This window comes from Antedon bifida, chromosome 4 (assembly GCF_963402885.1).
Source record: "Antedon bifida chromosome 4, ecAntBifi1.1, whole genome shotgun sequence".
Classification (NCBI taxonomy): Eukaryota; Metazoa; Echinodermata; class Crinoidea; order Comatulida; family Antedonidae; genus Antedon; species Antedon bifida.
Genome location: NC_136229.1, coordinates 1,865,073 through 1,882,107, shown reverse-complemented (window position 1 = coordinate 1,882,107; position 17,035 = coordinate 1,865,073). Strand labels below are relative to the sequence as shown.

Genomic DNA, 17,035 nt, shown 5'->3' with positions numbered 1-17,035 from the left:
TTTACCGACCGACCAACCGACATAGTAAGCTGAGTCACAAATGATACACCAAATTTCTAAAAAACAAAACTAAAACGAAAAAGTGATATCTAAAGGCCTGTTTATACTACGACGATAACTATAACTATATATTGTACACGATAATAGTTTTATCGCTGTGTCGCGTTTACACTACAGTGATTTTATCGTTCTATGACTCGCGACGTACGCGCGTGACGTTGATCGCCTTTTGTTTCACAATCATGACGGACTCAGAAGACGACGATTATTTGTTATGCCTTCTGCTATATAAAAAAAGGTGTCAACTGAAAAAAAGAGATCGAAATTTATGGGTTCACCCCATAAATCAATCAAGAGAGACTTATGGTGAATTTCATACACTTTTTCCCGAACTTATAGTTATTTCCGAGTATCCCCTTTTATGAAATCCTAGAACTAATCAAAGACGATATCGCAAAAGAAACTACCTAATTTAGACCAAGTATTTCTATCGAACAAAAGCTGGCAGTATGCTTGAGGTAAGTATATTTCAATTCCTTTTTTAGTAAGTGCAATGACATGCAACACAGTCACAGTGTCATTACCGGTAGCTGAGCATATACCCAAGTCAATTACGTTTCGACTCGTCATGTGTCGCTAATATTATAAGCAATGAAAATGAAATATTGAATTGACATTTATTTATAACTGTTTAATAAAAAGCATAACATAGACCTAATTCAAAAAGAATGTAAGAAATGCAATATAAAAGAAAAATTTAGTGTAAGAAAAATGTCTTTGTTGTTGTTGACTCAGAGGTCTGGATCTGGATCCTTATACTCAAATAAAGCAGGAAAACTGCATCACACTAGAGTTAAGTTTTGACCCGACCTTTTTTCTTTTTGGTAAAGCTTCACATTGACAACAGTTTCTGTTATGAAATTAATCTATAGCGTTATTGTTATGTTTAATTATCAGGTTTTTGGCCACCGGAGATTCCTATAAAACTATAGGTTTTAGTTTCCGTATGTGAAAGGCTACCGTGTCAACCATTGTAAACGAAGTTTGCTTAAGTCTCTGGAGGCGTCTCCAACCTATATCTATGTCATCACCGAGTGAACAACAATGGAGGCAGATTGCCGACAGTTTTAATAGGCGATGGTAATACCCAAACTGCATAGGGGCAATTGACGGAAAGCATATGTACATCAAAGCCCCTAACAAGTCAGGCAGTTTGCAGACTACTGTTTTACCGCAGTCGATATAGGAGCATACGGATCAAATAGGTAATGTTTAATTGTTATTGTTGGTAATGAAGCCTTTCCATTAAGGAGAAATATAATGCGGCCATTCCCAAGCAAAAACCCTGATGAATCCAAAAGGATTTACAACTACCGCCACTCAAGAGCATGCAGAATTACAGAAAATACATTTGGTATTATGGCGACAATATTTCAAATATATCAACGCAAAATTCAGCTGTAACCTGACAATGTAGACAAGGTAATTAATGAGACTAACTAGAACATTGGTACGGGCCTATAATAACAATAATTAAAATTATGGAACAAACTCTAAAAATGGCATTTATTGTCCTCTTACTAAGGTCTTGATTATTTTTGGATTTCAGGTTGTAAAAGCTACATGTGTGCTTCACAACTACATGCGCAAGACACAAACAGGAAGTGCTGCATTTCAGTGAAGAATTTCCAACACTGCCAGAAGCAGGAGCATTGCAAAATCTACATGCAACTGGAAACAGGGCATCTATTGATGCATTGGTAGTTAGAGACAAGTTTAAAGAATACTTTAATTCAGAGCAAGGTCAAGTACCATTGCAGAGATAAAGCTGTTTCGGAACTGCACAGATACAGACCAGCATTCCGTAAAATATCAAACTGCAATTTTCTTATATAAATGTGCATTATAAAAATTTAGTTTTTAATTTTACTTCAATTTGATTTCGCCTTGGATCAGTTAAAGCCCCCTTCCCTACGTTTTTTAGATCTAATTTAAGATCACAAACTATATTTAATGTAAAAATAATACTATATGGTCCTATTGCGATAACTTTTTTCGTCTTTAAACGGTTAAAAATGTGAAAAATAAGTTGATTCTAATAATTATAGCGGCCCGCTATAAATCCCAAAATGCATTGCGCGCGGATTGATATTTTTGTTTTTCACCTGTAATTCGCCCACTTTTCGATCGATCGTGAGGTCAAAACAAATGGAAGACTCCTAACTTTTCAGCGAAAATACCGGGTTTTCCCCAATTTGTATCAACGGAGTCTGGCAAAAATAGAAAGACAATTAATGCAGCAACTATACAACGTCAGGCTAGGTATATAGCTAGCGTACGATGTTCGTACGTTACCGATGTTTACCAGCTAGGCCTACAAAACTAAGCCTAGCTAGGCTAGGCCTAAGACCGGCCGCGAGAGGTCGATCGCCGCGAGCTACTTAGGTAGTGCATTGTTTCTCACTTTTTATCATAATTTACCATAAAACGTACATTTAAGACAAGGAATGACATGGTTTAATGTTTTTAAAGTGATATATATGTATTATTTTCCAAAAAACGTCCAAAATTGCAGAGAAGGGGTCTTTAACAACCTAACATGAAAAACTTTTTACAAAAAACTGAACTAACGTTATTTAAAAATAAAGTGAAATTAAAAAATCAAATGGCGCTTAGGTGTGTTATAGTTAAAGACACCTTCCCTACAATTTGTGACGTTTTGTAAAAATAATACATATATATATTACTTTAAAAACATTAAACCAGGTCATTCCTTGTCTTAAATGTACGTTTTATGGTAAATTATGATAAAAAGTGAGAAACAATGCACTACCTAATTAGCTCGCGTCGAATAGACGGTATAGTTGCAGCATTAATTGTCTTTCTATTTTTTGCCAGACTCCGTTGATACAAATTGGGAAAAACATTTTTGGATAATTATTAGAATCGACGTATTTTTCACATTTTTAACCATTTAAAGACGAAAAAAGTTATCGCAATAGAATCATATAGTATTATTTTTACATTAAATATAGTTTGTGATCTTAAATTAGATCTAAAAAACGTAGGGAAGTGTTTTTAAAATATTTAAAAAAGACAGATTTCAATCATTTCAAAATGTGATAATTATTAAAGTGTTCATTCTTCATCCGCAAGTAACTGAATTTCTATTTCTGATATAAGTTGGGAATGATTTTGTTGTCTCTGCCATAGCAAAAAAAAAATAAATCTACATCGTTCTTTTCGGTTTTTTTCTTTTTAGCAATTAGCTCCACTATGGCTTCATCAACAGCATCTGTTTTCGTTGGTCTTTTTGTGCTGCTGCTGGATGGTTTACTTTCGTCTTCATTAAGATTAGAGGATGTTCTATATAAATTGATAATGAAAGTATACATTATATTAAAATATGTAAATCCAAAGTAGACTGATGATAGTTTGCATTTATGTACAGAATTGTCTTTCAGTATGTACAGTGGGTTACAGTCTAGTAGTATAAACAATTAAATCAGTCAATGTACATAGAAAATCAATTTTTTTTCTGTCCATGTGGTGTACAACAACGCATAGTGATACCGGACCGACAGACAGACCAACAGACCGACCGACCGACATAGTGAACTATTGAGTCGCGTCCACGCGACTAAAATCAGTGAATTAAAAAATATGTATTTCATGATATACTTTAGCATGTGAATATTTTGTTATTACGATAATTGTTTTTTTTTTAATTATTCATTTAACTTAAAGTTAAGGAAAGAAAACAAATTTCAACTTACTCCCTAGATTTTAAAAAAGGGTCCAAAAACCCAAGGATGTTTGCGTACTTATATGCTTTTGATTGTTTGACCTCATCAGCACTATTTTGTTTTTTCCGCTTGCTATTCATGAGGGCATTCCTGATATTACCCCATTTTTTGGGGCTTCATCACCTGCGAAGGAAACAAAATCCTAGTAGTAGTAGTAGTAGTTATTACTTTATAAATGTTTATGTTTCGCCATTGTCAGGTAGCGTACTGTAGCCGGGCCTTCTAGGATACACATTTAGTAATACTAATATATATTATTATTATTATACCTAGGCATATAGGTGGTAAATATAAACCCCACTGAATGTGTATCCTGCTACAGTACGCTACCTGAAAATGGCGAAACATTTATAAAGCCATAACTTTTACATAAAAGAGAAAGAAGAAATTGGAAAAGTTTTCATTCTAGCATTATAGGATTATCATCTATGCTGTCTTTGATAAAAATATTATTTTAAAAAATACAATAAAACATTAACGTCATAATCAATAAACACAATAAAATCGTTATTATATTATTGCTCTTACTATTCATGACGTCATTTGATTGGACGTGTGAAAATAAGGCAGCATAGATGGTTATACTAATTACTATATAGTTCTAGAGGATAAACACTTTTTAAATTTATTTTACTTTAGTATTCACTCTAGTAACTAGTAGTAACAGGGCCCTTAGGCTATTATTAGGGGTTTTAGCTACTAGTTAGGTACTTAGGCATAGCTAGTAGCTAGGCCTAGCTAGCCTAACCTAGAGGGCATCTAGGGTAGGCGGCCTCCTCTAGGCTAGTAGGACTAGGCCTAGCTTAGCCTAGGTCTAGCCTAGTACTAGGGCATAGGCATAGGTGGCCTACCTAGCTAGCTAGGCCTAGGCTAAGGTATGCCTAGGCTAGTTAGGTACTAGCCTAGTAGGCCTAGCATCCAGGTCTCTATCTAGTAGTAGGCTCCTAGCTTAGCTAGGCCTAGTCTAGGCTAGCTAGGCCTAGGCCTAGTAGTAGTATTTAGGCCTAGGCCTAGCCTAAAATAATTAAATTATTAGGATGATGCCTATAATCTAGCCTAGGCCCTAGGCCCTATTAGGTCCACATAGCCGGCATAGCTAGCTACTAGCCTAGGCCTATGCTTTAGTACTATATCAGACTAGCCTAGGCCTATGTAGCAAAGGCGGTCTAGCATACTGGGGGCCAGGCTATGTATCGCCTCCTAGCCTCTAGCCTAGGGCCTAGAAGGCCTAGGCTAGGCCTAGTAGTAGGTGACCAATCAAATGGGAACAAATTATGTTATGTCTACCTGTCAACTCAATCTCTACTCCAATTGCATTCCATATATCTTTTTTTTTAATTACATTATTGTAATTCGCGTCTGATTTGTTGTACAGCACCTCATTTCCTTGTACTAGGAGGATCAACGTTTCGTCTAGGCCCATAGATGACTCTATCGCGATTGACTCTCGATGATATCTGTCTGATTTTTTTTTTTTTGGCGCTTACCATAAATAAAGCTCTTTGATTGGTTGAAATATTGTTATCGTTCGCGTCCAAATAAAATATCGCTCATGCAAGAGGTATGTAAAACTATCTTTTCAGGCCCGGGCAAAATTTGCGTTATTTGCCGTTCTAAAGACTGATTTAAGACTCTTTGTTGTGGCTTGGGCTAGTTGAACGATGGACACCAGAACTTTCATGATGTTTAAAGGCCAACTCAGACAGCGTCGCCTGAGTTGGCCTTAACATATGGAACGCCGGGAGTGCCACTTTCGGCGACCTTTTAATGCGGCGACTGCTATTTATTTCGGCGACCCAAACATTTCGGCGACTTTGGTACTTAGCGGCGACTTTTCCATGCTGCGACTCGGCGACTTTACCATTCAGCTGCAACTTTTTATGCGGCGACTCGGCGACTTTACTATTCAGCTGCAACTTTTTCATGCGGTGACTCGGCGACTTTAACATTTATTTTTATGTGGCGACTTTGTTTCGGTTGAATAACTTTGGCGACTTAAGGATTAGGCAGCTTTGTTGTATGCCGCAAGCAGTGAAACACTCTGACCGACTGCAGAACATTAATTTAAACAAGAAAATGGTCTGTATTTCCAGCACACACTTTACCGCGTACATGAAGCGCTAAGCTATTGCTTGTCGTCACATGATTGACTGCGCATGTTTCACATCGAGTTTGTAGTCGGTTCAGATTCCTTAATTTAATTACCGGTATTTTTTCATTTTATATTAACATATTTTTGTTTGTTTACCATTGATAATGTAATTTTTTTTATGTATAATGATATTGTCTTTAGTTAAACAAGACATGGGGTGGGTTAGAATGGCTAACCCCCCCCCCCCCCCCCCCAGGATACGGGCCTGCTTTTATCGTAAACGATAGAATCGTATAGTTATCGTCCTAGTGTGAACGGTTCTATTAATTTTAACTTAAGCAATTTTTTTCTATCGTGTATAGTTACAGTTATCGTCGTATTATAAACAGGCCTTAATGATGATAATTAACGTGCTTTATTACATACGATAGATGTATTACCAACGTTCCAATCAACGCTTGAACCATCAGCACCAGTAACAACAAGTACAGAACCAATAACGCTTGAACCATCAGCACCAGTAACAATTACAAGTACAGAACCAATAACGCTTGAACCATCATCACCAGTAACAACAAGTGCAGAACCAACAACGTTTTTACCAGTGACTACATTGTCGGAATCAGTGACCACAAAAGGTTTCTTGTATTTTTGTATTCATTTTGAGATATCACATGCTTCATAATTGATAACATAAACAGAATAATACTCAAATGATACACACACAACATAGAAATATTGTATTCTGGTAATCTCTTTTCCTTTCCTTCTGTATTTTATTCCAATGTATAAATAACCATTGTTAAAATAAACATTATTGTCTTTTGATAAAATAAATATGTAATTAATTTATCACTCATGTTGCCAATAAATAACAATAGTATTATTAATTAATTAAGTCATATGTTTTGTTTTATTATTAACTATAGAAACTAATCTAACTACAAAAATAAGAAATCACACCAAGGTAAGATTATCGACTTTTCATTTTTTAACGATCTTTCACGAGGTTAGTGGTCACGTGAAATATTAAAAACCTCACCGAACACTCATCCAAAACAACACTCATAAAAAATAAAATAAAAATAGTTTGACTAAAAATTATAGTGTTATACTCAATGGTAGTGAGATGTATGTTTGTTTAAATTCATTTCTGGAACCACCTACCTTTGAACATTAAACAAACATCATTATTGAGCACCTTTAAGTCACTACTAAAAACTCACATTTTCTGATAGTTTTGCCAGCACCATAAGCAATGACTGTTGGAATGGTGCTATATAAATCGAACGATTGATTGATTGATTAAAATGAGTGGAAAATAAACGAAATTAAACGATATGACGTCATCATGTCTACATTGTCACATCACATTTTTTATCACATAAAGTTTGATAATGTGGACAGAGTTTAAGCGACACATCTGTAGACACCTTTTCCTACTCTAATGTGCCATGCCCACTTGGGGAAGATTTTTGTATTTTTAAAACTACTATTATCATTTTAATAACTATTAGAGCGTTAATGCAGAGAATGTAGAAGAGGTTGCTATTGAGCTTGAGAAAATAGTAGAGGAAGCAGAAGGTGACCTTGAACCCGATGATTTACAAGAAGTATCAAGAGCATTGGAAACAATAACTGATATCGATTCAACAAACGAAAATGTAAGACAAAAAATAATAACTTCAATTTTGCCGATCACGATGCGATAGATCGCTTGTGATTGGTCAACTCACCTGCGTTGCGGCTACGTCGTCGCGTTGCGTCCAAGATACTGATTTATGGCGGCCCATCTCTTGGTTTTTTTTTTTTTGGTTTGTTTATGTCCTGTATAATATGTTAATTTGATTGATATGTATTGTTTTTGCTATTTCAGTGCTTTTTATTCGTAGTAAATGTATTTGTTAGTATGAGGCAAACCTTCGACTAGGGAAAGCTATTTTGTTTGATCCAATTTGCATTATTGGTGAATAAATAAAGAATAATTTAAAGTGGGGAAAACAAGCTTTACAAGGACCAGTAGCGTGCGTTTTGTTTGAAACTAGAGTATAGGAGTGACGGGCCACGTGTGTCACAAATATTTTTTTTTACGAACATTAAAGCCAAATATATAAATTAACCAAATGATGAGCGCATCTATACAAAATAACTTTTAATCTTTCGTATTACGGTTTGAAAGCCTTTAGAGCATTGAGAACTGGGTATCGAGTATGATTATTCTTACAGGTGACTGGTGCAGTAGTTGGTATTGTAGATACAGTGCTCTCATCTGATTCATCAGACACTGACCTCCCTCCTGAGACTACCTCTGTCATCCTCAAGTCTTTAGAGCAACAAATTAGTACAGCAGCCAATGATGGTCAGAATTATACCCAAAATGAAGAAACGCTGTCTGTGCAGATTTTAAGTTTCAACTCTGATAATCTTAGACACGATGTTGTATTCCTGGTGGAAGAAGATAAGAAAGTGACTGATGTTTGTGTTGATGGTCGTTGTAGGATTTATCGCCAGTCTATAACATTACCACGTGATCTTGTTACAAACGGTATGTAGGCTAACATTGCATTACTCAGTTGTACCATTGTATAATTATAGCCCGTCGTTTAATTTAATGCTTTGATTGATTTATTTAATTATTTAACAACATCTTTATACAGGATTACACAATCAGGTAAAAAAAAACCTGTTTTGCATTGTAATCCTGTCTTGAATAAAAAAAAAAAATCAGGGAAATAAAATTATTTTTGTGAAAAGAGAAATGAGATCTGCATCTAGATTTGAATGAAGCAATTGTTAAGGAATATTTAATATCAGTTGGTAGGCCTAGATTATTCCATATAACCATGCAATATGTTGTGGGTTATTCCATATTTTTGCGCCTGCAATTTTGAACGACGAGTTCATCTTACTAATGGTATAGTAGGGTATTGTTATATTTAGGCGTTCTACTCCCCACAAGTGAGTATGAAAAACGCAAATCAGCTCAATTTCGTGTAATAGTCTCGTTGGAGCAAGGCCGTGAAAACATTTATACATAAGACAAGCTAGGGATGTATATCTACTCTCTTCAAAAGTTAGCCATCACCTCAATAAAATCAAATTTTTGTGTAACAATTTCGAGCCGCTCTCTTTTGTTTCGCTTTAAAATATTCTTTTTTACTTCTGATGTAATCATTACGATAGTAACAGTAGTAATACAGTTACATGATATTACAGGCCTATCCTTTAGTAAATAATAATTTAAAATATATTAATAATACTGTGTGATATTTTGCAAAAATGCTTTTTAAACATTTTGCAACATTATTTTTTAAATAGATAATGCGTTGTCCAATGTGAGTTTTACATCATATTACAATTCAAAATTGTTCCAGACGTCGAGTTATCAAGAATTCAGCATATCGAGTGTTATTCTATCAGCAACTGTGTATGACGACAGCCTTCCAACTGTTTTTGAAGAACCTGTTAAAATTGTCTTCAATACTCCAGAGGTGATTAGACTACTGTCATTTCAGAAAACTAAATTCCTGAACCAATTCCCATATTTTCCACTAGGCGAATTTGTTCGCGCGAATCGAAAGCGTCAGCTTACGCATGCGTGTTTCAATCCTCCAAATTCCTTTCTGCGACGAATTCTAGTTCTTGAGTTTTTCGCTCCAACGGATTTGCTAGTTCGAATTCTTTCTACTTTTTGCAAAGCGAAAACAATGCGCAAACAAACAGAGATCAGGAAATCAGTCATGACGTCGTTCATGAGCACTCATGTGAATCGAAAAGCTCAGCAGACAAGCGACGGATTTTCTTGTCTGCGAAACATTGCGTTCAAACGATTAAATTCAACAAATGAAAAACAGACTTAAAAATCGACCATTATTTTTTTCGAATCTATGGTGTAATTAACAACTGTATTCACATAAAGACCTGCGTCACAATTTACAAATAAAATTATGACATATATTTTATTTTTCTTTTGTGCAGCAGGCCTATGGAAATCAAATTGCTACTTGTGTGTTTTGGAACACAACTCTTAATGGATTTGGTGATTGGTCAGAAAAGGGATGTACGCGCGTTTATATGGACACTGAGGGCAGTATTACATGTAACTGTACACATCTTACAAATTTTGCTGTTTTATTTGTACGTTCCACTCTTATTGTATTTCTTAATTCCTTCTTCAATTACGTTGGACAACCAATCAAATTGATAAAAACACTCAAATGGAAAATGTTATATCTTTTTTTATATACAATAGCACTTCCATTTTCCAAATGTTTTTTTATTTTTTCAGTCCAATAACAAACCGTCGATGTTTTTGAACATAGTGACGTATGTAGGTTGTGGACTATCGATATTGTGCCTACTGGTAACAATAGTTGTTAGCATATCCTTAAAGTAAGTTACAGTACACTGTTCATCAAAATTACAATATACAATACGAACGTTAAGCTGCTTTCACATCGTGCCAGGATTCAGGGCGCAGAACCGAATCCGGGCGCGATGTGAAAATTTAGTTCAGTAACTGCCTGGGTAAATTATGACGATATAACAATCTGCCTGAAACAGATAAGTGGAATGTCCTAATGCACATACATTGTATTCTTGGAAATTTATTTTACAAAAATATACTTTTTTTCACAGAACACTTCGCAAACGTCAACCTCAGAAAATACTGTTAAACCTTTCCATCTCACTAACTTGTCTGTATATCACATTCATATGTGGCATCGATACTGCAACTCCAGGATCTGTAGCTTGTACAACAATAGCTATATTGTTACATTACTTTCTGTTGACGTCTGTCGCATGGACATCAGTAGAAGCGGTCAATATGTACTTGTTATTTGTTAAAGTTTTCAACGCTAATACTTCGAAGTTGTTGTGGTTTTCTTTGATCTTCGCTTGGGGTAAGTCTTTGAAATTTGGTCAGTGACAATCAAAAATAAGGAATCATAAGATTTATTGATTTGTCACTTCGTTGTGATTGGTTCTGCGCTTCCGTTTGTTTGTTTTTTTATTTATTACATTCGTCTTATATTTTGTCTTGTTTAGGTCTCCCGTGCATACCGCCGATAGTTTTACTAACAGTAGATGTGTCGTTTTATGAAAACAAAGACTTGTAAGTACAGTAATACAATGTTTCTATTTCAATTTTTCATCATTTCGTGTCTTAATCGCTCAAAAAGCAGGTTAAACAATCATTACGATGTCAATTGGTCTTTATGTGACAATTGGTCTGTATGTGAATATTGGTCTTTATGTGATAATAGGTCTCTATGTGACAATTGGTTTTAATGTGAATATTGGTCTGTATGTAACAATTGGTCTGTATGTGAATATTGGTCTGTATGTGACAATTGGTTTTATTGTGAATATTGGTCTTTATGTGACAATTGGTCTGTATGTGAATATTGGTCTTTATGTGACAATTGGTTTTAATGTGAATATTGGTCTTTATGTGACAATTGGTCTGTATGTGAATATTGGTCTTTATGTGATAATAGGTCTTTATGTGACAATTGTTCTCGATGTGACAATTGGACTTTATGTGACAACTGGTGTTTATGTGACAAATTGGTCTTTATGCGACACATTGGTCTTTATGTTACAATTGGTCTTTATGTTACAATTGGTCTTTATGCGACACATTGGTCTTTATGTGACAATTGGTCTTTATGTTACAATTGGTCTTTATGTGACAATTGGTCTTTATGTGACAATTGGTCTTTATGTGACAATTGGTCTTTATGTGACAATTGGTCTTTATGTGACAATTGGTCTTTATGTTACAATTGGTCTTTATGTGACAATATGTCTTTATGTGTCAATTGGACTTTATGTGACAACTGGTGTTTATGTGACAACTGGACTTTATGTGACAACTGGTGTTTATGTGTCAATTGGACTTTATGACAACTGGTGTTTATGTGACAATATGTCTTTATGTGACAATTGGTCTTAAAGTGACAATTGGTCTTTTATGTGACAATTGGTCTTTATGTGACAATTGTTCTCTATGTGACAATTGGTCTTTATGTGACAATTGGTCTTTATGTGACAATTGGTCTTTATGTGACAATTGTTCCCTATGTGACAATTGGTCTTTATGTGACAATTGGTCTTTATGTGACAATTAACATTTTTGTGACAATTAGTCTAATTTTCCTCTGCTTATTTTTCTTATACATACTAGCAATATATTTAATTATATTTATTTTTTATTACAGTTGCTATCTCAACACAACAGAATTCGACATCTTCATCTACGCTGTTCTTATTCCAATCGCAATCGCCATCGTGTTTAACTCGGTTATATTCGTATTGGTTCTTAAAAGTTTATACTGCTCGCGATCTAACACAATGCTGAAAAAAGATTCAACTCTAGAAGAGAAGAAGAAACGGGTCGTCAACGCCATCGCTATATCTTTCCTCTTAGGTCTGACATGGATTTTGGGATTTATGTCTTTTGAGAGCAAAGCTGATCACGTGTTTGTAATATTATTCTGCATGTTTAACTCTTTTCAAGGAGTTGCAATATTCTACTTGTTCACGTTCAGACAGAAGGAATTTAAAGATTTAAAGAAACGTTACACAACTCATACACCGCAACATCGTTCACATAGAGCAACTAACGACAGCAGCAACAGTGCATTAACCATGCCAACGTTATCGACGACCAGGACAGCTCAAAGAAATAACGTTAGTACCTTTGACGTCCAAAATCCAGCATTTGAAACTAGTGACGAAAACATTTAATACAAATAATATGAATCGCTGTTTAGTGGCCGAGCATTCTGTGGTGTAAACGGCGATTCAACGATTTTTTCAGAAAGTTAAGTCTCAACAGGGTTACAGTATGTCATGCACACGAACACAGAACATTCCACAGTCAAATATAAAATGAAAAGCGGCCTTAAATCAGTTTAATTTAGATTACGCATTTGTTTGCCGAGTAGGGTGCCACTAACGGTGGCTGTTTGTTACAATTGAGTACCTTACAAACAAACGTTATATAGTTAACTACATTGAATACATTGTAATTAAGTATTTTGTACAGACGCTGGTGGAACATAAGTTTGCTTATCATCATTGTTATTCCAAAGGTTTATATTTTATAATAAACAATAGCAATTTTAATCCAGGAACTATCCTTAAAACAGTGATGAATCTAATATAATAACCAGAGCACTATGTAAATGTAATGTAAACTTTGTAAAGTAAACACGTGTAAAGTAAGGATGTTGTACATACATATATACATATACACTCAAAATACACAAGCACCGAATAATATTATATTCATGAAATACGTGACCAGTTATACTGTTTTCTAATATATATTTTTCTAATAGGCACGTTATTTGTTTTATGTGAATTCAATATTTTCGCAGAGAGAAAAAAAAACGATACAAAAGAGCGGCTGGCTGCGATTTTAATTTCCAAAGCTCTGTTTACACTAGTTTTTCGACAAACAGTGTGATATGCCCAAATATGATATAATGTCATCGTTTCCATACATTTTTTCACATGATAGCGTAAACAGAGATTGAAGAGTGTCAGTTGGGCATTTTGATTCGCATAAATGCGTCATAACTCGTTTCATGAGCTCTGATTTATACACTTCCAGCTTGGACGCAACAGATTCCCACTGCTGTATCTCCACATGCTACCTATGTGTCTAATAAGAATATTTGGTAATACAGCATCACATTTATATCACATGTGGTCCCTGTATGTATCATGTAAAGTTTGTTAAAGGTTACTGTAGGTTACTACATATGAATTATGTGATGTTGTATTACTAAATAATCCTATGATACTTCAGACATACAGTACCGAGAATCGGCTGCGAAATTGAGTTGACGAATATTACAAAAGCGAAACAGTTCAAATAATCCATCGTTTGTGATTGGTCAAATTACTTGCGTTGCCTTGCTTTAACCTTTAACGACATAACCTATAACTATTCTACTTTAAAATAATCATGAATTAGTACGGATAAATATTAGAGCTTATATTTTATTTATTACCAAGAATACTGAATATTAAAATATAATTCAGATTCAAAAGAAATATGAAACATATTTAATGATTGGGTAGTTTTAACAACTGGAGGTTTTGTCGCAATATTTGTCACATAAAAATTGATAGTGTAGACAGAGCTTTAGCATCGTGACAAATACGCAGACATCTTTTCCCAAACACAGAAATCATGACAAAGTATCAATTTAAAAACCATCACAACAGATTAAAATGAATGTTTTTTTAAAAATGTGACTGATACTTTTGGAACCTATTGAAAAAATAATACAGTAAGCATACACCAGTATTTACCAAATAGGAGTAGTAGATGTCGACGACCTAGTCAGTCGTGATTATAACATTGGTTAACAATGGGGGTAGTATAAGACAATAGAGTATATAATTTCACTAGAATTGTTATATATCACTAGAATTGTTATATATTAATACACATATAATATAAAATTATTAAATAATAAATAAAATGTATATGGTGATTTATTCGCTTGTAATGAGAACAATTGGTTTCCAATGGTTGAAGTATAAGATAATAGGTGTTATGTTTCGGATTATAATACAATGGTTAACATTGGGTGAGAAAGTAAGATAATAGAGTTTTTGTGAGATTTGAATTAGTCATGGGTACAATAAAGATGCACCTGGTTTATTAAAACTAGTTAATAAAGTTGTTATGGTGTTTTTGTTTGATCTATGCCGACATATTTAGGATTTTAAAACATTGGTTATTTAAAGATGTATTGTCCCTTTGACTAATTCCAAAAAAATAAAAAATAACAGATTTCGAAAAAAGGTGGGTCATTTTGAAGTATCATAATAGTTATTAACTATCACCAAAAATTTGTCGAAAAAAAAATCATTTAACTGAAATACAGACATTTTTTTGTTAAAAAAATAACTCTGACTTCCAGTCAAAGTTTTCGATCAAAACATATCCCATAATGAAACGCGCTTGTTTGGCTACTCTGTATGCATAATCATAAAACTTCTTCACGATCTGTGTGAAAATACCTTCTCAACCGTGACGAGTTGTAAACAATCCTAATTAGCATATGCATAATGCGTACTCGTGGTTTAAAATCTTTGTTTACTTTCGCTCGCAAACGATTTTCCAGACGAAATGTAATCAAACTAATTTACCTGTTAATTAAGTAAAATTGTTGTTTTTGGCTCGAATTTTCGACTTAAAGTGAATAACTTTAATATTACTTTGATATGGCTAATTTAAATTTAGAATATTTTGACCTTCATTTTTTTGTGTTTCAAGGGACAATATATCTTTAAGTATGTAAAATTAGGTAATAATGGTGTTCTTATTATTCTTTACCGACATGTACTTAACCATCTTCCGGAAATGTTAACAATGGAGCTTCGCAATGAATGATTAGTGTAACATGAAGCAAGATGTTAGTTTCACTATTTTTCAAAAAAAGTATAATTATTTCTAACTTTAAATTAACTTTCATTTTCATTTAAATGATTTTACGTTTTACATAGAGAATTCTTTGTTTCCTTTTAAAATAAAACAAAAGGAGGTAAAGAGGGACGCTACTGACATCATGCGTAAATCATTTTAGTGTGTATAAATATAGGGTAAACTCATATAGGGTAACTCATCAGTATCAGTTTTCAAAGCGTTGAACTCACTTCTACAATCTTGAATAAGAGAATTTAGTACAGTTTTCATCAGTATGAACTTCTACAAACCAGCAGCTGATTACATCGATTCTAAATTAACCGATAAGGCTAAGGCTGCTATGCAGCGAGTTATGAGGTCTAGCAAGAGACAGAGAGTAGAAGATGAACCAAATACTAGCGCTTCTTTCCAACAAGATTGTCGACCGGTGGTAAAGAATCACTTTTTAAAGAATGATAGTCGAATTACAGTTACAGCTATTAAACGTATTAAACTTAATGAAACGAGGCACGTCGTTGCTCAACGTTGGGGTGATGATATGTACGTGTGTATCCTCTTATTTTACCTGGCGCAAAATGTTAAACTATGTAGTACATCAAACAAACATATGAAGGAACATATCATATTAATACATTTTTGATTAACTTTTAATAAAAACATTATTTTTTTATTCTCTATTCGCACAGAGTACACCGGCTGAAAACGGATTTACTGATTCAAGTCAAAGGGATGATGTAAGTTGGCTCATTCCACTTTACAACAAAAACTGTACCTCTTCTTAACACTCATTTACTGAAATAAACCAGTCAATCGCCCCATCATTTTGCAAATAATTTCTTATATAAAATTCTCCTGTCATTTCTTGATTTACTGTGTGACTTATCCATTTAAAATTCGAGATTCATCCCTTAGGCTTCTTCAATCCGGTTATACCCATTACCGTGCCTTTCTTATAAATGTAACATCCCACACACGCATTTACTATTGCTTAATAAACTTTCTAAAACGCTACAATTATTTTAGCAACAAGACCATGTGGACACTGGAGAATTACATGAATACATGGCAACAACATACATATGAGACTATAGAAGATACAGTCGAAGAAACAAAAGACAAGGAAATGATGTACATTAATGTTAGGTCCAAAAAGAAATAACAGTTAGAGTTATGAAAGGTAGTCTGATAATATTATACAAGCTTTTAACAGCAGTGTCATGGAAATCATGTAGGCCTACCATAGGATGCTATAGTCCGGTGATTAAAATTGAAAATGGGAGTACGTAGTTTAATGTTCATTCAAGTTAGATGTGTCGCTGTCCAACATTTAAAATGTTATGCTTAATCGAGGTGGGAAAAAATAGTTTTTGGTTTTTGGTCATTTGCTCCTACGATGATTCTCATTTAGGCTTTTTAACACTAAATTAATGATCATCAAACTTATTCTTACAACAGGTTTATATAACTTACACTAAAATTATAAATATAATTGATATTATTATGTTATTACTGAATTTATATGTATGCAACCATAGCAGACACGAGTGAAGGATCAAAAGAAAAAGAAACGGTTTATATTAATGCTAGCTCGAAAAAGAAAGAAGCAAATACTGTAACAAAATTTAGTTCTCAAATCTCAAACTTTTCACCATTTGTTTTTGATATATATTAAGATTTTGAGTA

The 17,035-nt window shown here is 34.0% G+C and overlaps 1 protein-coding gene across 1 annotated transcript in view; it reads left to right on the top strand.

Annotated features, from left to right (window-relative positions):
- The window catches only part of LOC144841376 (uncharacterized), a 37,618-nt gene extending 22,987 nt beyond the window's left edge, over window positions 1–14,631 (top strand). The window contains exons 21-30 of the mRNA XM_078697695.1: window positions 6,330–6,536; window positions 6,828–6,865; window positions 7,416–7,562; window positions 8,125–8,443; window positions 9,217–9,389; window positions 9,877–10,035; window positions 10,187–10,290; window positions 10,537–10,802; window positions 10,948–11,014; window positions 12,123–14,631. Coding sequence (XP_078553821.1) covers window positions 6,330–6,536; window positions 6,828–6,865; window positions 7,416–7,562; window positions 8,125–8,443; window positions 9,217–9,389; window positions 9,877–10,035; window positions 10,187–10,290; window positions 10,537–10,802; window positions 10,948–11,014; window positions 12,123–12,651 — 2,009 coding nt within the window. The 3' untranslated portion in view covers window positions 12,652–14,631. The remainder of the gene's footprint in view (window positions 1–6,329; window positions 6,537–6,827; window positions 6,866–7,415; window positions 7,563–8,124; window positions 8,444–9,216; window positions 9,390–9,876; window positions 10,036–10,186; window positions 10,291–10,536; window positions 10,803–10,947; window positions 11,015–12,122) is intronic.
- Window positions 14,632–17,035: the final 2,404 nt, after the last annotated feature.